The sequence below is a fragment of the Silene latifolia genome, unplaced genomic scaffold (genome assembly GCF_048544455.1).
Source record: "Silene latifolia isolate original U9 population unplaced genomic scaffold, ASM4854445v1 scaffold_73, whole genome shotgun sequence".
Classification (NCBI taxonomy): Eukaryota; Viridiplantae; Streptophyta; class Magnoliopsida; order Caryophyllales; family Caryophyllaceae; genus Silene; species Silene latifolia.
Window position 1 is genome coordinate 3,220,283 of NW_027413640.1, and position 19,503 is coordinate 3,239,785.

Below are 19,503 nucleotides of genomic sequence, written 5' to 3' on the forward strand. Positions count from 1 at the left end.
GAAGCTACCATTTGGGGTCCTTACCACAGTTAAGGAATTTTATGAGAGAGGTGGACGAGTTGAGAGGTTGGTCGAGATGGCCAAGGAAAACAAACATAGGGGTCCGGAAAAGAGAAACACTGAGAGTGAGGGTGGTGGTCAGTCTAATTACAAGAGGGGTAATCACAACCAGGCAAGGGCTTATTCCTCGGGATCGGGTTTCAGTGGTGGATCTTCTTATGGGCGTGGTCGAGGTAGTAACAAAAGTTGAGGTATCTCGTGTTTCAACTATGGCAGTATGGGCCGCAAGAGGCATGAGTGTACTAGTGCATGAGGAAGAGGTTTTCAGAGGCCATCACAGGGGAGCTTTTCGCATGGTCCGACACAGAGCTATGCTAGCAACCGACCAGCTGGGTCATGGAATAATTAAGGAGGGCGGAGTAACAACAACGGTGGGTTCAATCGCAATGGCGGTAATTCTTATCAAAAATCGGCGGCTAACAACAATCAAGGGTCAGTTGCAATGTAACACCCCCATAAACCAAGGTGCCTTACCAAGACCACCTAATGCATGGAAGTTCTACCATATCGGTTACCCGAGACAATGTATATCAAATTGACCATAATAGAACATACTTATATAAATGGGTTTAAGTGATCACATAAAAAAACCAAAACTGTTTACTGAAATACAAATGTTCCAAATCCAAAACAAACTAAATGAAATATGAGTTCAATGACATAGCGGAAGACTCTAGTGACTCGTGATGACTCCATCCCAGCTATCCCTTGCGCAAGCCATCTCATACCTGTTCAATAACTGCTCACCATCCTCGAATGGATCACCACAGTTTTTAAAACAATTAACGGGGTCAGTTACTGATTACACAATACAAGATAAGCAAAACAACAACATACACAATCACCCAACTCCATCACATGTCCACACACCTGACCACACACTAAAGTGTGTAGCCCTGCTAGAATATCCATCGCAACAGATATTCCACACCGCCAGTGGGGGACCGCAGCCGTACCCACCAAATCCCCGCTCATCAACTCCGAGCGAAAACCCAAGTTCCTTAATGTGCACATCCTCTTTTGTGGCGGGTTCCACAAAGGGAAAATCAAGGGCGTGAAGTCACTCCCGTAAGTGACTCCACTTAGCCGAGGACATGCCTCGTGAACCACAGACAAACACATCCAACCAACTATACAACAACAATTACCAATTACAATACCAACATGATAAAGATCAACAACATCACAACCATCACCAATAAACTATCAAATATAATGTAATCAATAACCGAGTAGGGAAACCCTACATGGAAAGGCAAATCACCAAGATCGTCACAAACAACTATTCAAAACCGCTCCTCTACGTAATCACCTCCTATAATCACACAATCATATAATTACGATCTAACAATCATCATACTCCCAAAATCCCCCAAAATACCCAATTAGGGTTTCAACCAAAAACAATGAAATGATATAAAAATCATACTAGAATCTTACCCATGATGAGACTGTCTCAACGGCGTAAAGAACACAACGATCCGACGACTCTAGCCCTTAGGATTTGATAGCAATGAGAAGAAGAAAGTAACGTAACTTGTTTAACTCTTGTGAAGTTTTAGAAAAAGGTAAATGTGAAAAAGAAACTGGCGAAAGGTGTTTATATATCTTTCTCGCATTGCTAACAAAACCAGGCAAAATATCCCGTAAAACCGACTTACTCAATCGAGTGCCTCCTACTCAATCGAGTAACCCACTTACTCGATCGAGTACCCATCAGCGGTACACTGTTTCGAAACCAAAACTCACTTACTCGACAGAGTAAGCCTTACCCGATAGAGTACCCAACATCACAGAAAACGGTAGTATTATATGCAAAGCCTTCTACATCAACTAGTACAGTACAAGGAAAGGACAAAAGACCAGTGGCAAACTGTTTATGATGGACAAGCAAGCTGCTGAGGATGATGCACACGTGATCACTAGTACCTTTCTTGTTAACGATGTTTCTACTTTTGTTTTGTTTATTCGGGGGCGTCACACTCTTTTGTATCGCCGGGTCATGCTAAGTCTATGGGTTTGAGAGAGTTTGAGTTAGTAAAAGATGAAGTTTTTATACCGTCGGGTGAGTTAGTGTCTTGTGGAAGGTTATATAAGGGGGTATCCATGATAGTTGGGCAGGTTGATCTTCCAGTGGATTTGTTAGAATTTCCTATGAATGGTTTTGAGATGATAGTTGGGATGGATTGGTTGGGTAAGTACAAGGCTAAAATAGACTGTCACCAAAAGAAAGTTTATTTGAGAGGTCCTAAGGGAGTTAGTGTGTCTTATCGTGGGTTTGTTGTCAAACCCAAAGTAAAAGTGATTGCAGTGGTGACATTGAAGTCTTACTTGAGGAAGGGGTGCCCTTTTATTCTATGCCATGTGAAAGATCATAGTATGGTAGAGCCGACGGCTAATGAGATACTAGTGGTGGGATAGTTTCCATATGTTTTTCCAGAGGAGATACCGGGTTTACTACCAAAGAGAGAGATAGATTTCAGTGTGGAATTAAAACCAAGGACGGGACCGATCTCTAAGGCCCCGTACCGCATAGGTCCTAAGGAGTTGGAGAAGCTGAAGTAACAGTTGAATGATTTGGTGGACAAGGGGTACATTAGACCTAGTGTATCGCCATGGGGTGCACCAGTTTTGTTTGTAAAAAAGAAAGATGCGAGCTTGAGGTTGTGTATCGACTATAGGGAGCTGAACAGTGTTACAGTGAAAAACAAGTATCCTTTACCAAGGATAGATGATCTTTTTGACCAGTTGAGTGGGGCCGGAGTCTTTTCAAAGATTGACCTGAGATCGGGATACCATCAGGTGAGGATTCGGGATGAAGACATACCAAAGACAGCTTTCCGATCGAGGTATAGTCATTATGAGTATGTGGTGATGTCGTTTGGGTTATCTAATGCGCCGGCAATGTTTATGGATTTGATGAACCGAGTTTTCAGTCAGTTCTTGGATCAGTTCATGGTGGTGTTTATAGATGACATCTTAGTCTATTCCAAGACTAAGGAGGAGCACGAGGAGCATTTGAGGTTGGTGTTGCAAACTCTACGCGACAACCAGCTGTATACAAAGTTGTCTAAGTGTGAGTTCTGGTTAGAGAAAGTGGCTTTTCTGGGTCATGTGATTTCTAAGGAGGGTGTATCCGTTGATCCTAGCAAGATAGAGGCGGTATCTAAGTGGGAAGCACCAAATAATGTGGCCGAGATCAGGAGTTTCTTAGGTTTGGCAAGGTACTATCGACGGTTCGTGAAAGACTTTTCGAAGATTGCCAAGCCTGTGATCGCGTTGATGAGGAAAGAGAAGAGGTTTCGTTGGGTTGAAAGTTGTGAGACGGCGTTCCAAACATTAAAGGGGCGTTTGACCACAGCTCCAGTTTTAGCTTTACCTGAGGGGAGTGAGAATTTTGAGGTGTATACAGATTCTTCAAAGAACGGGTTGGGTTGTGTGTTGATTTAGAACGGGAAAGTAATTGCCTATGCTTCTAGGCAATTGAAGCCTTATGAGGAGAACTATCCGACGCACGATCTAGAGTTGGGTGCAGTTGTGTTTGCTCTCAAGATTTGGAGGCACTATCTTTATGGGGCGACCTTTAAGGTGTTTTTCGATCACAAGAGTTTAAAGTACATCTTTACTCAAAAGGAGCTGAACATGAGATAGAGGAGGAGGATGGAGCTTATCGGAGATTATGACATGGATATCATATACCATGAAGGGAATACAAACGTGGTTGCTGATGCGTTGAGTAAGAAGAGTGTGCATTCTCTATGCACAACTATGTCTTTGATAAGGTTGAGAGATGAGGTAGGTAAGATGGGGATACATGTGATACAAAAGGGGGATGCTAGGGGAGACTTGACCGTGGAACCGGATCTTTATGATGATATTCGCAGGAAGCAGACTCTTGATTCTAAGATTCTTGAGTGGAGGGCTGGAGTAGAGAAAGGGACAGTGTCTCGATTCTCTATTCATTCTGATGGGAGTGTTCGGTTTGATGGGAGTGTACCTAAAGATGAAGATTTGAGAAAGACAATCATGACAGAGGCTCATTGCACTCCGTATTCAGTGCATCCGGGTTGTGACAAGCTTTATAGGGACCTGAAGAAGACTTTTTGGTGGCCTGGGATGAAAAGGGAGACAGCTGAGTTTGTGTCTAGGTGTTTGACATGTCAAAGAGTCAAAAGGGAACAACGAAGGCCACAAAGTAAGATTCAGTCTCTTGAGGTGCCTGAGTGAAAGTGGGAATCTATTTCCATGGATTTCATAGTAAGTTTACCGAGGAGCTAGCAAGGTAATAACATGATATGGGTAATCGTTGATCGCTTGACTAAGCCAGCTCATTTTATTCCAATGAAAGATACATGGAGTAAGGTGCAGTTGACAAATGGCTACAGGAAGAATGTAGTGAGGTTACATGGGGTGCCAAAGGACATTGTGTCAGATCGGGATGAGAGGTTCATTTCTCGGTTTTGGCAAGAGTTACAGGATTTGATGGGAACTACCTTGAAGATGAATACTGCGTTTCATCCTGCGACAGATGGACAGACAGAGAGAACAATCAAGACTTTGGAAGATATGTTAAGGGCTTATGTGATGGAGTTTGGTGGCAGTTAGGAAGATAGGTTGGATTTGATTGAGTTTTCTTACAACAACAACTACCATACGAGTATTGGGATTGCTCTGTTTGAGGCTTTGTATGGGAGGAGGTGTAGGAGTCCAATTTGCTGGGATGATAGTGCTGAGGCAGTGGTTTTAGGACCACAGATGGTACAGGAGATGATAGAACAAGTGAAAGTGATTAGGCAAAAGATGAAAGTGGCCCAGGATCGAGAAAAGAGCTATGCGAACTTACATCGTCGGGACATCGAGTTTCAGGTTGGAGATAAGGTTCTTTTGAAAGTGTCACCTATGCGTGGGGTAATGTTGTTCGGTAAGAAAGGGAAGTTAAGCCAAAAGTTCATTGGCTCGTATGAGATTTTGGATCGTGTGGGAGAGGTTACTTATCGATTAGCTCTGCCACCAGCTTTAGATCGTATACATAAAGTGTTTCATCTGTCTCAGTTACGGAAGTATATGAGTGACCCTTCCCATGTGTTAGAGGTGGAGAACATTGAGTTGGATGAATCCTTGTCTTATCTAGAGGTGCCAAAAGAGATTATTGATCGCAAGGTTCGCAAAGCTAGATTTGGGGAAATAGTGTTGCTCAAGGTTTTATGATCCAATCACAATGTTGAGGAAGCAACTTGGAAAGCGGAAGAGATTATGAAGGAGCGGTATCCCTCTCTTTTTGATCAGGTATGTGTGGTTACGGGGAGGTAACCATGTTTCTTTTAGGGGGGTAGGAGATGATCGTATAAGGTTTTGGTACGGTTTTATGTCGGTTTTGGTACATTTAGTGGTTGTTTTGAGTCGGTATGAGTGGTGTTTGCGTTTTGTTTTTTAGTTTTCGTTGTGTTGTTGTGTCGTAGTTGAGTTAGTAAGTTTCTTTTCGAGTATGGGTTTGAACTTCGGGGATGAAGTTCATTTTTAAGGAGGGGAGACTGTAATACTACAGATTTATGACCTGTTGGGTACTCTATCGAGTAAGGCTTACTCTATCAAGTAAGTTAGTTTTGCATTCTGGACAGTGTTCTGCCCGATGGATACTCGATCGAGTAAGGGCAACTCGATCGAGTAGGCGGTACTCGATCGAGTACCTCAGTTACTCGATCGAGTAAGTTGGTTTATACGGGTTTTTGGCTGGGTTTGATAGCAACGCGTGAAATGGTATATAAAGTATTTTTCATCAGTTTCTTTTACTTTTTACTTATTCTAAAACCTTTACAAGAGAAAAACAAACAACGTAAGATCCTTCTCTTGCATTGCTATCAAATCCAAGGGCTAGAGTCGTCGGATTGCAGAGTTCTTTATACCGTTGAGACCGTCGTATTGTGGGTAAGATCATAGTACAACTTTTATGTTAATTCGTTAGTTTTGGTTAAACCCCAATTGAGTAATTTGGGGGTGTTTGGGAGTATTGTTGATGATGGTTTGTAATTGTATGATTATATGTTAATAGGAGGTGTTTTCGTAGAGGAGCGCTTTTGATCCGCTGCTTGTGTTGATTTTTGGTGATTGCATTTCAAGTAGGGTTTTCCTAGTCAGTTATTGTATACATGATGTTAATTAAGATGGTTGTTGGTTGTTGACATGTGATTATATCGTAATCGATTTTGGTATTGTTGATATTGTAATTGATTATTGTTCTTTGTCTGTGGTTCGCGAGGTGCGTCCTCAGCTGAGTGGAGTCACTTTTAGGAATGACTTCATGCTCTTGATTCGCCCCTTGTGGTTCCCGTCACAAGGGGGATGTGCACATTAAGGAACATGGGTTGTTCGCTCGATGGAGATGAGCGGGGCTTAGGTGGGAAAGGCTGCGGTGCCCCACTGACGGTGTGGATTACTGGTTGCGACTGGTAATCTGGCAGGGCTAGACCTTCAGGCTAGCCAGATGATGGGTGATGTGACGATGTTGGAGGATTGTGACTGTGTACTTGTTGTTGTATTATCTTATGTCATTGTACAGTAACTAACCCCGTTTAATTGTGTTAAAAACTGTGGTGATCCATTCGGGGATGGTGAGCAGTTGTTGAGCAGGTATGACTTGGACGCACAATGGTTAGCTGAGGATGAGTCACCACGAGTCAGCTAGTAGTCTTCCGCCGTTGTGTCGAGACGTTTTTATTTATCCAGTTGGTTTTTAGTTTGGAACACTTGTACTGTATTTTATCAGTTTGGTTTTGAATGTAATCACTTTAACTATTTATTTAAAGTACGTTCTTTGATGGTCTATTTGATATAGTTTACCTCGGGCAATCGAGATGGTAGCGTTCACGTACATTAGGTGGTCTTGGTAAGGCACCTTGGTGTATGGGGGTGTTACATTACTAGGCCGAGTACTCAGTCTCAAAAGCAATATCACTTCCATACCTTATCCCTAAGGATCTTACGGGGTCAAAGGTTGGTCAACGGGCCCCTAACAAAACGGGTATTATTACATAAACATTTGAATCTCCTAAGGGAGGGCTTGGCGGACTTTGAGCATGCTGTAAAACTTGACCCAAAAAATAAGGAGGCTAGCAGTGAGCTCCTTATTCTGGTTGACAAATTAGTTTTCAATTCTAATGGGAAGCGGGTTACGTTTCCTTTTGACCCTTTGGGTACTACAAAGAAAGATAAGAAACCTCTATTTAGTGACGCTGTGGTTGACAAGCCTGTGGCCGCTTCTTATTATTTCGCACCAATGTTGAACATTGAAGCATTTTCCGACCAAGATGGGGTTGGTAGTAGCCCAGACATTAGTATGTATACTATGGATCCTGAGAGCATTTGTGATGTTGCGTAAGATGTTATGTGTCCCAACAATATTTCTGAAAACATTTGTGAGGTTGACCCACCTTTGCTAGCAGAGGGTAATAACAATTTCCGAACTTTTCCATAAACCCTACAAAATACACCTTCTCCAATAAAAGGCAGTCTAAACAAAAATTACATCTTTCGGGCCAAAACTATGAGAATATGATGCTTGGGAAGGATCTCCACCTTCGATCTGTGCCTTTCTTGAGGGTTCGTCCCCTCATCTCAAAAAATTCTATCCCGACGGAAACTCCCAGTGGAGATACTTCAAGGGAAGCCGCAGTTCCCTCTTCAGTTCCTTTGCCTGAGGTGAGTGTTAGAGTTCAGAGTTTAGACCCGAGATTGATCCGGTGGTCCACGAGGAAGTTATTTTACAAATTGATAAGAAAGTTCGCCTTTCGTCGGATTCCTCTCTTGTTTGTTAGCAAAGCGTCAATGGTTCAATTTCAATTTGCCGCAATTAGAGCGAATCCAAACAAGAATTGTACCCCTAAGATGGATTATTCCGAGTGTCAAGGTGGACTTGCTCGAGCTCGTGTTAGTTTGAGGAAAATATATATGCTTTCTGTCCACCATTCAACTTCTCTTTACAGGTACACGAAGAATGTTGCAGCGGTTACAAGGACTAAAAGAAAGGAGGCTCATTTGATCTAGTTCGATAACCATTATCATCCTCCATTCAAGAAATGTCGTATTTCTATTTCGGTTAAATTTTCTTGTAATTTTTGCTTGGTTAGTTGGCGTTCTAGTAGTTGTAGGAACTCTAGTATTCCTATGTTTGTATTGTAATTGGTTTATTTTAATTACAGTTTATCGTTGTCAAAAAAAAAAAAAAAAAAAAATAAACTCGTTGTTAGTGTGTTTGTTTAGTTAGTTTTAATTTTTTTAAAAATAAACGAATTTATGGGTCGGGTCTTGTCCTCGTGATTTAAATTGAGACGCGTAAGATCCATAACCGACCTTACCTGTAACACCCCGGTTTATAAAAGAAGTCCTCGTCCAGACATTCCCTCATAAAACGGACTGTTACCATCTCGGTTTCCCGAGGTAGTGAATAACAAATTAAACTCCAAGGCAAATTATATAATATTTTAACTTAATTATTACAAATTCTCTTTTCAAATTAAATTACAAGAACTGACGTAAATAAAAGTGAAGTCTTCTAGATGATGATCTAGCTACTAGGTCGTCGATCCAGGTGTCTCACGCCCATCAAGCTCCCGTCCTATCTCTTAAACCTGTCAAGTCTGCTCCCCATAAAACGGTTCATCACAGGTGTTCACGAATACACAGGGTCAACCACGAGGTTGAGTAGGGAAAACAATAAAACAATAAATATGATATGCATGATACTCCGCCACCTCCATCGCCATCTCAACTCAATCTCATATCTCATATCCCGGACAACCCAGCCATACCGATCCCCGGTAGACTATATATCGACCGAAGCCGATCTGCCAGCTCAACAGCTGAGGACACCAGGGCAAGTCCTGCAGAACCCGCCTGGGCCTTATCACAACATCACATCGTATCTCAACACCGTCACTACCACATCATCCTCCAACTCCAATGCATATGAAATGCTCAACAAGAATTAATGCAATGCAATATGTATATAAATCAACGAATCAAGTAAATCATAAAGTCATGCCATTTACCCGATGTTGTGATATCATACTCAATACGATCAAATCAGTCAATCACCTTTCCGAATATAAATGATAACGTAAATCAACAACCAGGAATCAAGTCAACACAATTCAACTATGACGATAACAGGACAAGTGTATTTCCCTACCTCAAAGTGCCAGCAAATCCAATTAAGCGCTCAAACAGTCAAACAATAAAGCAACGATCATTTTGATCAAATGCTTCACAACTCAATCACCTAATTAAAATATAATAACCACATATATAATTACTAATTGTCCGTATCATAAATTAATTATTTATAACTTATATATAAATTATTCTTTATAGATTATATAAATAAAATGATTATTTACGATGTTTATTTATATTATTTAATAATATATAACCGTCTCAATAACGAAAAGCCGTTTCAAAATAATTAATACAATGTCCTCGACAAGGCTCTTTAACCCGTGTTTTACTATGCCCTCGTAAGGTCCTACCGCCACGTCGCCACCATGGTTAGCTACCCTGGTCCACGGTGGTCCCAGGTGGTCAAACCACCGGCCCCATAGGTCAACCACTAGCCCAAACACGCGTCCCCAAAACAGGTCCTCGTAAACAATTCCATAGTTTTTAAAACATATGTTGACATTTCATCGAACACTTACGCGACCGTCTTAAACCACACATTTCTGCCACCACCAGTCACCACCGTCATCACCACTGACCCACGGTGGAACCACTGATGATGGGTCATCAACTCCCACCCATCAGAACCCTATGTGGTGGTCAAACCACCACGATACGACGGCGTTTTAAGACGCTGCGCCACGCTACATTAACAACAACCACCGCCTAAATAACCACTCCCCACGGCCACCCCGTTCACCACCGCCACTGATGGTTGCCACCCTTGCCACCACCGATGCAGGGTGATCCCAAAGGTGGTCCCTACACCCTCTATGGTCCACTAACGAAGTCTTGTGGTCGTCTTAAGACGACCACGCGAATCCCCGGCAAGCTGCCCTGTTTTGCGACTTTCCGGCCACCCTGACACAAACCACCACTATCAACCGCCACACTGTCCTCCCTTGGGTCGCCCTAACCACCCAATACCAACCCAGGTCAAGTCGTGTCGTGAAATGGGTTCGAATTGTCTCAAAACCGCCCCTGTTTCCCGTCGGGTTTAAAACTCGTGATTGCAACCACCATTTGCCACCAACGACCACCACCTAACCACCCTGATGGTCGACCCTTTCCCATAGACCGTCTTAACCCAAACCCAGGTCCTATTAGTCACGATTTCTAGGTCGAAACCCCCAATTACCCTTTTCGAACACCCATCCCCGCAGCCACCAAAACACGGCCACAACCACCACCACCGCAGTTAACTCCGGTCAACGATGGGTCCTCGACAATCTCCGATGTCCCACGGTCACAACGGTACCCTAGGTTCGTCATCTAGCGGTCTAATTAACAAGTTACAATCGATTTAAGGCGAGTAGTTACGAGATTACCTTGTGACGGTTTAAATTCGACGGAATCGCAACTCACGCACGAACGACGTAGGTTTAGGTTTAGGGTTTTCTTTGTTTGTTTTTTTTTCCTTTTTATAGTCTAGGTTTAATCGGATCCGACCCATTTACGAAACCCGCTCCTTTTCTAATTACTTACTATATACCCGTCTCGCTTATTATTAATAATTCCCGACTCACTTGCAAAATGCTAAATAAACACGATTAATTAATTATTTAATTATTCGAATTACGTAAATTATTTATATAAATTATTATCAAATTACGGGGCATTACAATCTTCCCCCCTTAAAATGAACTTCGTCCCGAAGTTCACTCAGAATTACCCACAACGAGTCTGTACTTAGAGTCTCAACAACAACAGCGTTCAAACATCACCGAATTACCCACACAAGTTTAACCAACCAAAAGAACTGAAAATTCGAGCTGTCACATTCCACCCTCCTAAAGACAAACTTCGTCTCGAAGTTTAAACACAACCACATCCTTTCACAACGAGTTTAACACAGCAATTAGATCCTAATACCAGATAAGAATTACTAGATAAGAATACAAGATTTTACAATCCTCTCCACCTAAAAACATGGTTACGTCCTCGTAACCTTTACCAAATATCCTTGTCACATAACATTATAATCGCCATTGCGAATTTGATAACCATAGAAAAGATCACTAAACCCAAATTGAAACTCACACATCCTACAACAATTAGAATCACCACATCCGACAGGCTTACATTATTCCAATCAATAAGGTGTCACTTCCTAAACCCAACGCAACACATTATCAAGAACTAACGACTTCTAGTAACTAGAGATACATCTGCATAGGTTGGCCCTAGATGGCAATTACTCAGTCACCTTTCGAGTCGATCTCCTCAACGAATCCATCCAATCCTTGGTACTACCGCTCCAAATATCACTACCTTCACAATCTCTACTTCATCTTCTAAGGTCTCCTCAAAACACAACCAAACTCTATTCACTCTATTTCCATGAAATCATAAACTCTCTTACCCCAATAACTCCTCTCCATTATACTTGCCAACAATCATCTATCATACCCAAAACCTTCAATCCTTATCTTTCCATATCAGACAACTCACAATCCGTATTCACAAATTAGTCTCTTAGATAACTATCCCAACCAATCTCAGTACTAGCTCACAATTTCTACTACATCCAAACCAATATACTCCGTATATTACATCATCCTTTAACAAATTTCAAAACTTCAACAACACTTATAGATAACTAACTCATCTCACAATTCATCCCGTCTCACAAACCAGGTAAATAAAATAATGGTTTATAAATATATATATAGATATGCTTGCATAAAGATGATAGCACGAAATAGATGACAATTACCACATAAGCGACCACGCGATTTGCAAGAGTTGACACCCATCACAAGATTAATGAACATTTACCATATAATTCGAAAAAGTAATTCTCAGTCCTTTCTAGTCACAACCAATTTCCATTATTACTTCTACATATATACCTAGCATGTGACCAACATTGTCAAGTAATTTAGCATGTCTCGTAATGACTATCATGAACACACATCAAGAACTTGTGTATCAACAGTGGCAATCTCATATTAATATCCAGCCTACTTGACATAATACATGGAAGCAAAATAATTAGCAACGAAAAATATATTTCAGTTGTCATAATTATTTAAGCTAGTATTTTAGATTCAATCAAGATGAATAACCGTCGCGATCACTTTAGCATTTCATATCAATTTAATTGCATATATTTATTCATGAATTATTAACAACATCATTCTTCATATTCTAACATAGCTTATAATTCAACTGAAATCAAATAACACCCGGAAGGCAATAAATACAAATATAGAAACACATAATTACATGGGAAACATTTAGAACAACGTAACATATTACATTCAGAACTAGCCGTGAATTTATGTACTATCCCTATGCATATTTTATTCCCTCAAGAAAACACCGATAGCAAAATTTATAAAATTAACCATAGGGAATTTAAGTTTGATTATCATGGATTAGAACGTTTAAAATTAGAAAATCGATCACTAAACATGGATTAGAAAATTTAAGATTCCAACTTCGATCAAAAACATATGTTAGGAGATTAAAATTTTTTAACACGTTCTTATCCGACTTTAATGATCATGGCAATAAAATTTTATAATTACGCATTTTCGTTCATTACAAACATCATGAGCACACGAGATACCTACAATGCTTTAAACATATGGAATACATTACAATGGAATTCATGTAACCCTCAATCACATTTAGTCCCTTAACTTTCAGATCAACACGTTAATCCAGATAAACTTTCATGTTAACAATCGTCAAGACGCTTAGCTTATCTAATGTACATGTTATTATCATCTTGTAAGAACATTGTCAGGTCGGACTAATAAGACTCATGAATTATGTAGCTATTGTAAGAAAAGTTGAAATAGAACTATATTTTTAATTTAAAATTCTTGGGTTATTTCAAAAGAATTCACAATTAAATAACTTCCCAAGTAAAGCTCGAGTTATAATACTTTTCACAAAATTTAAGGAGTTTAATGCGTATAAGAAAATTAACGAGATTCAATTCATCAAGTTTAAATGTACGGCGAATTTCTCAACTTAATTTGTTCAAGCAGGGATTAAATAAAATCTTCTAAATTTCGGCCAATTTACAAAAATCGCTATTAGATACTAAAACAACAAAGTTCTCATGATTCCACGATTTGATGCATAAGTGAATGCTAATAAGCGAAGTTGAATTTAACGGAAATTGTGATTAGATGTGAAATTCTACAAATTATTTATCGAAACATCTAGCACAAAACTTTCTATCTACTGATTACTAAACATCATTATTCCTAAACCGTATATCCTATTTGCATGTAACCAACATCGGAAAGCTAACTCAAGTAGGTGATTTCACATAAGTTCTATTTATAGGTAACAACAGAGAATAATTAGCAGCCACAGCAATTAAGAATAGAAATCAGACAGAACAATATTTCGGCACCAGGTCTACTTTTACGATAGCTCATTCTCATATAAACATACTACTCCTATCTATTCATCCTAATCGATCACTTGCCTAACTTAATACGTACTTAGGCATATATCACATTCCAACTTACTCCTTATCAGAATCATCATAAATAAAACATGCAATTCGATAACACTTTTCATGATCTCAAGAGTATTAAGCTAACATGGTTTCGGGATTCATATTCCGCATATACTTAAGCACGAATTCTATCCTCAGACATTCACATATATTCAACCAATGTTCAACAATCAGGCCACAGTCTCAATATGCACATGTCACACATTTCAAGGTTTTCTCCTTATCAAATCCTTACTTATCACTAACAGGTTTCTATCACGATCACAACATCACATTGCAAGAATTAATTCTACTCGATGACAATCACTGTCCTCGTTTGGCAACAGGCACTTCTAACAATCCCATTCTCTCGTTTTCTCTCGGGTTACCTGGTCCAAAACTGAGAGGGCTAAAGAGCACGAATTAAGGGCGCCTTCTTAACCGTACTATGAGCTCCTAACGATTTCTACCCAGGGGTTCATTTTATTTAGACACATCCTACATTCATTGGGTTCATTGGTTTAGGCACGAGGATCGTTCGCTACGATACCACTTTGTAACACCCGGTTTATAAAAGAAGTCCTCGTCCGACATTCCCTCATAAAACGGATCGTTACCATCTCGGTTTCCCGAGGTAGTGAATAACAAATTAAACTCCAAGGCAAATTATATAATATTTTAACTTAATTATTACAAATTCTCTTTTCAAATTAAATTACAAGAACTGACGTAAATAAAAGTGAAGTCTTCTAGATGATGATCTAGCTACTAGGTCGTCTGATCCAGTGTCTCACGCCCATCAAGCTATCGTCCTATCTCTTAAACCTGTCAAGTCTGCTCCCCATAAAACGGTTCATCACAGGTGTTCACGAATACACAGGGTCAACCACGAGGTTGAGTAGGGAAAACAATAAAACAATAAATATGATATGCATGATACTCCGCCACCTCCATCGCCATCTCAACTCAATCTCATATCTCATATCCCGGACAACCCACCATACCGATCCCGGTAGACTATATATCGACCAAGCCGATCTGCCACTCAACAAATGAGGACACCGGGGCAAGTCTGCCGAATCCGCTGGGCCTTATCACAACATCACATCGTATCTCAACACCGTCACTACCACATCATCCTCCAACTCCAATGCATATGAAATGCTCAACATAATTAATGCAATGCAATATGTATATAAATCATCTGAATCTGCTAAATCATAAAGTCATGCCAATTACCCGATGTTGTGATATCATACTCAATACGATCAAATCGGTCAATCACCTTTCCGAATATAAATGATAAGTAAATCAACAACCAGGAATCAAGTCAACACAATTCAACTATGACGATAATAGGACAAGTGTATTTCCCTACCTCAAAGTGCCAGACAAATCCAATTAAGCGGCTCAAACAGTCAAACAATAAAGCAACGATCATCACAATGCTTCACAACTCCGTCACCTAATTAAAATATAATAACCACATATATAATTACTAATTGTCCGTATCATAAATTAATTATTTATAACTTATATATAAATTATTCTTTATAGATTATATAAATAAAATGATTATTTACGATGTTTATTTATATTATTTAATAATATATAACCGTCTCAATAACGAAAAGCCGTTTCAAAATAATTAATACAATGTCCTCGACAAGGCTCTTTAACCCGTGTTTTACTATGCCCTCGTAAGGTCCTACCGCCACGTCGCCACCATGGTTAGCTACCCTGGTCCACGGTGGTCCCAGGTGGTCAAACCACCGGCCCCATAGGTCAACCACTAGCCCAAACACGCGTCCCCAAAACAGGTCCTCGTAAACAATTCCATAGTTTTTAAAACATATGTTGACATTTCATCGAACACTTACGCGACCGTCTTAAACCACACATTTACGCCACCACCACCACCACCGTCATCACCACTGACCCACGGTGGAACCACTGATGATGGGTCATCAACTCCCACCCATCAGAACCCTATGTGGTGGTCAAACCACCACGATACGACGGCGTTTTAAGACGCTTTGCTCACGCTACATTAACAACAACCACCGCCTAAATAACCACTCCCCACGGCCACCCCGTTCACCACCGCCACAGATGGTTGCCACCCTTGCCACCACCGATGCCGGGTGATCCCAAAGGTGGTCCCTACACCCTCTATGGTCCACTAACGAAGGTCTTGTGGTCGTCTTAAGACGACCACGCGAATCCCCTGACAGGTCGCCCTTTTTGTTTTGCGACTTTCCGGCCACCCTGACACAAACCACCACTATCAACCGCCACACTGTCCTCCCTTGGGTCGCCCTAACCACCCAATACCAACCCAGGTCAAGTCGTGTCGTGAAATGGGTTCGAATTGTCTCAAAACCGCCCCTGTTTCCCGTCGGGTTTAAAACTCGTGATTGCAACCACCATTTGCCACCAACGACCACCACCTAACCACCCTGATGGTCGACCCTTTCCCATAGACCGTCTTAACCCAAACCCGTGTCCTATTAGTCACGATTTCTAGGTCGAAACCCCCAATTACCCTTTTCGAACACCCATCCCCAGACCACCAAAACACGGCCACAACCACCACCACCGCAGTTAACTCCGGTCAACGATGGGTCCTCGACAATCTCCGATGTCCCACGGTCACAACGGTACCCTAGGTTCGTCATCTAGCGGTCTAATTAACAAGTTACAATCGATTTAAGGCGAGTAGTTACGAGATTACCTTGTGACGGTTTAAGGTCGACTTTAATCGCAACTCACGCACGAACGACGTAGGTTTAGGTTTTGGGTTTTCTTTGTTTGTTTTTTTTTCCTTTTTATAGTCTAGGTTTAATCGGATCCGACCCATTTACGAAACCCGCTCCTTTTCTAATTACTTACTATATACTCGTCTCGCTTATTATTAATAATTCCCGACTCACTTGCAAAATGCTAAATAAACACGATTAATTAATTATTTAATTATTCGAATTACGTAAATTATTTATATAAATTATTATCAAATTACGGGGCATTACATTACCCATTAAACCCCAAAAATTCAGACCATATCCAACTCATTTGGATCCGACTTAAAGGGTCTGGGTCGGGTCTTTAACCCACTGCCAGGCTCAACCCATTTGCTATAGAATTATACTCTTACGAATGAGAAGCGTAATGAGTTTGCTTAGCATAACACAAGGAAGGAGAAACGTTCCCTTTACAACTATACAGATTATAGAAGCATCGATACGATCGATTCCTTAATTCGACCGTTTAACTTCTAGAGAACTCCATTCCCTCACTTCCACATTTTCCAATTTTCATTTTTAACTCCACCTGCCTTTATTTTACATATCAAAACAAACTTAAATACATGGCAACCAACACCTCCACAGCAATCACCATCCCCTCTACAAACCCATACCTCGACACCACCCCGGCACCGCCACCGTCATCGTCGTCATCCGATGCCGTCAACAATCTCGGCCGTCGATTCGATTCCGCTGCCAAAAAAGCTGAAACCTTCGCTGGAAACCTCTACAACCACATCCGAACCGGACCCGGTTTGGTCGACATTGCCATGACCCGGCTCGACCAGGCCGCCCGGGTTATCGCTGATGGGGGCTGCAAGAACGTGTTTAGAAAGGAATTTGGTGATATTAATGGAGAAAAGCTTAAAGATGCTTTTGCTTGTTACTTGTCTACAACTACTGGACCGGTTTTGGGGACGTTGTATATTTCGAACAAGCGGGTTGGTTTCAGGAGTGATAATCCCGTCTGGACCGGTTATAGTCAGCAGGGTGGACCGGGTCAGTGGGTTTATTATAAGGTAGTTTTGATGGCGGATCAGATAATGGCGGCGAACTCATCGTCAAACCCGGTTCGACCGGGAGAAAAGTATATTGTTGTTTTGACAAAGGATGGGCATGAGTTTTGGTTCATGGCTTTTATATTTTATGATAAGGCGTTTAAGAATTTGAACAAGCTTATTCAACATTGGGAATGAATTGGTTTAATCAAACAAAAATGTGTAATGTAGTAGAAACTAGTTATTGGTTTGTATTTGCGTTTTGATTTTGGTTTTGGTTTTGGTGTAAACATTTTAGATGATCATCTCAATTTCTAATGTATTTGTGCTTTGTTTTAACGTCGATCACTGTGTTTTCCATTTAGATTTCGATTAAGCGATATTAAGTTGGAGATAAAATTATGAGTTAACAGCGGTTGAAGGGTCTAAACTCTAAAACTTCACATTTCTTTTTAGCATCGAGGGCCCGAATTATTAATGCTTAGGACTCGCTTGGAATAAAAGTAATTATTAAGGGAGTAATAGAGTTAAAATGAACTAAAAAATGGAGGGAAGGAATGAGGATGGGAGATAGAAATGGGGGAATATAGTGTAATAGTTCCCCCTCCCCTAATAGAGGAACTATTACACTATATTTCCCCATTTCTATCTCCTATCCCCATCCATTCCCTCCATTTTTTAGTTCATTTTAACTTAATTACTCTCATTCCAAGCGAGTGCTTAGCAGTAAGGACTTAATGTTAACGTCTGTTAAACTCTATACTATGTAGCATTTGATTGCGATTTGCGAATTCAATTTAACACCATCAATAATGAAAAATCACAAATTTAAAGATTAAAAATTTCTGACATTATACAGTCTCTTTTTTTTTTTGGCAGCTTGTCATATTAACTAGGAAAAATTGTATTTTACCGTTTATTATGTTCCATTTTTTACAAATTACCACCTAATATAGTAATATGTCCAACTTTACAAATAAACCACCCAATTTTCATATTTATCCAAACCATTCTCACCTATTTAACATTCTCGTGACGTTTCTGTATACTTATCGACTCGATCTCATTTTAACGACTTTCGGATATTTGCAATGACCATTCTACCGTTATTACATACACTCACTTCCTTACCCCCAATTCACTTTCCTTATTTCACTCAACTCACATCGACCTAAATTCTAGTTTCACTAGAACCATAGAAATCAATTTTTCCCCTTTCTGCACCATTAACACTAGAACCCTAGAATTCTGGGTTAATTCCTCTTCTACTCTTCCACCACCATTAATTATTTCCGCATTCCAAGGACACCACATCTGGGTTTTTGCAATCCTTCTTCCCGGTAGCTTGCAATAGACAATTATCATTTGTCCGGTGTCAATTAATCGAAATTTGACGACATTATGCCTGAAATTAAGTGTAAGAAATTCATGTAAAATACCTACTTTACTGAAATTAATTACCATGAATCTAAAAGGGAACCTTAACTGAAAAACAAACATGGATACAAAACCCAGAAATAATTGGATTAAAAGGGAAACTTAACTGAAGAACAAACATGAACACATAACCCAGGAATTCAAAAAAAAGAGAAACCAATACAATTGTAAACAATTAACAACAAAAATGAACACATAAGAAGCCTAATTGAAGAACTGATTCGAAAAAAAAAGGGGGAAACAAACCCGAAGTTGCCCAGAAGATGAGGAAGAACCTAGGTACTCAATTGAAGATATGAGCAAAGTGACGATTGTTCTTGTTTATGGGGTTTTTATTTCAATAGGATTCAAGATGACAAAGTTAATTGAGTAAGGGAGTGAGTGTATGTAAAAAGTAAGGGTAGATTGGACATTGTAAATATTCGGAAGTCGTCAAAATGAAATCTGGTCGATAAGTACACAAAACCGTCACAAGAATGTTATTTAGGTGATAATGGTGGGGAAAAGCATAAAAATTAGGTGGTTATTTGTA

At 40.2% G+C, this 19,503-nt stretch overlaps 1 protein-coding gene across 1 annotated transcript; it reads left to right on the top strand.

Moving 5' to 3' along the window:
- Window positions 1-17,099: 17,099 nt before the first annotated feature.
- LOC141640189 (GEM-like protein 1) lies at window positions 17,100-17,732 on the top strand. The gene has a single exon (XM_074449076.1). It carries the CDS (start codon window positions 17,100-17,102, stop codon window positions 17,730-17,732), a length of 633 nt encoding a protein of 210 aa, XP_074305177.1.
- The last annotated feature ends 1,771 nt before the right edge of the window (window positions 17,733-19,503 follow it).

Excerpts from the sequence above, each read along its gene's own strand:
- LOC141640189 (XM_074449076.1), top strand. The coding sequence starts at position 17,100 with ATGGCAACCAACACCTCCACAGCAATCACCATCCCCTCTACAAACCCA.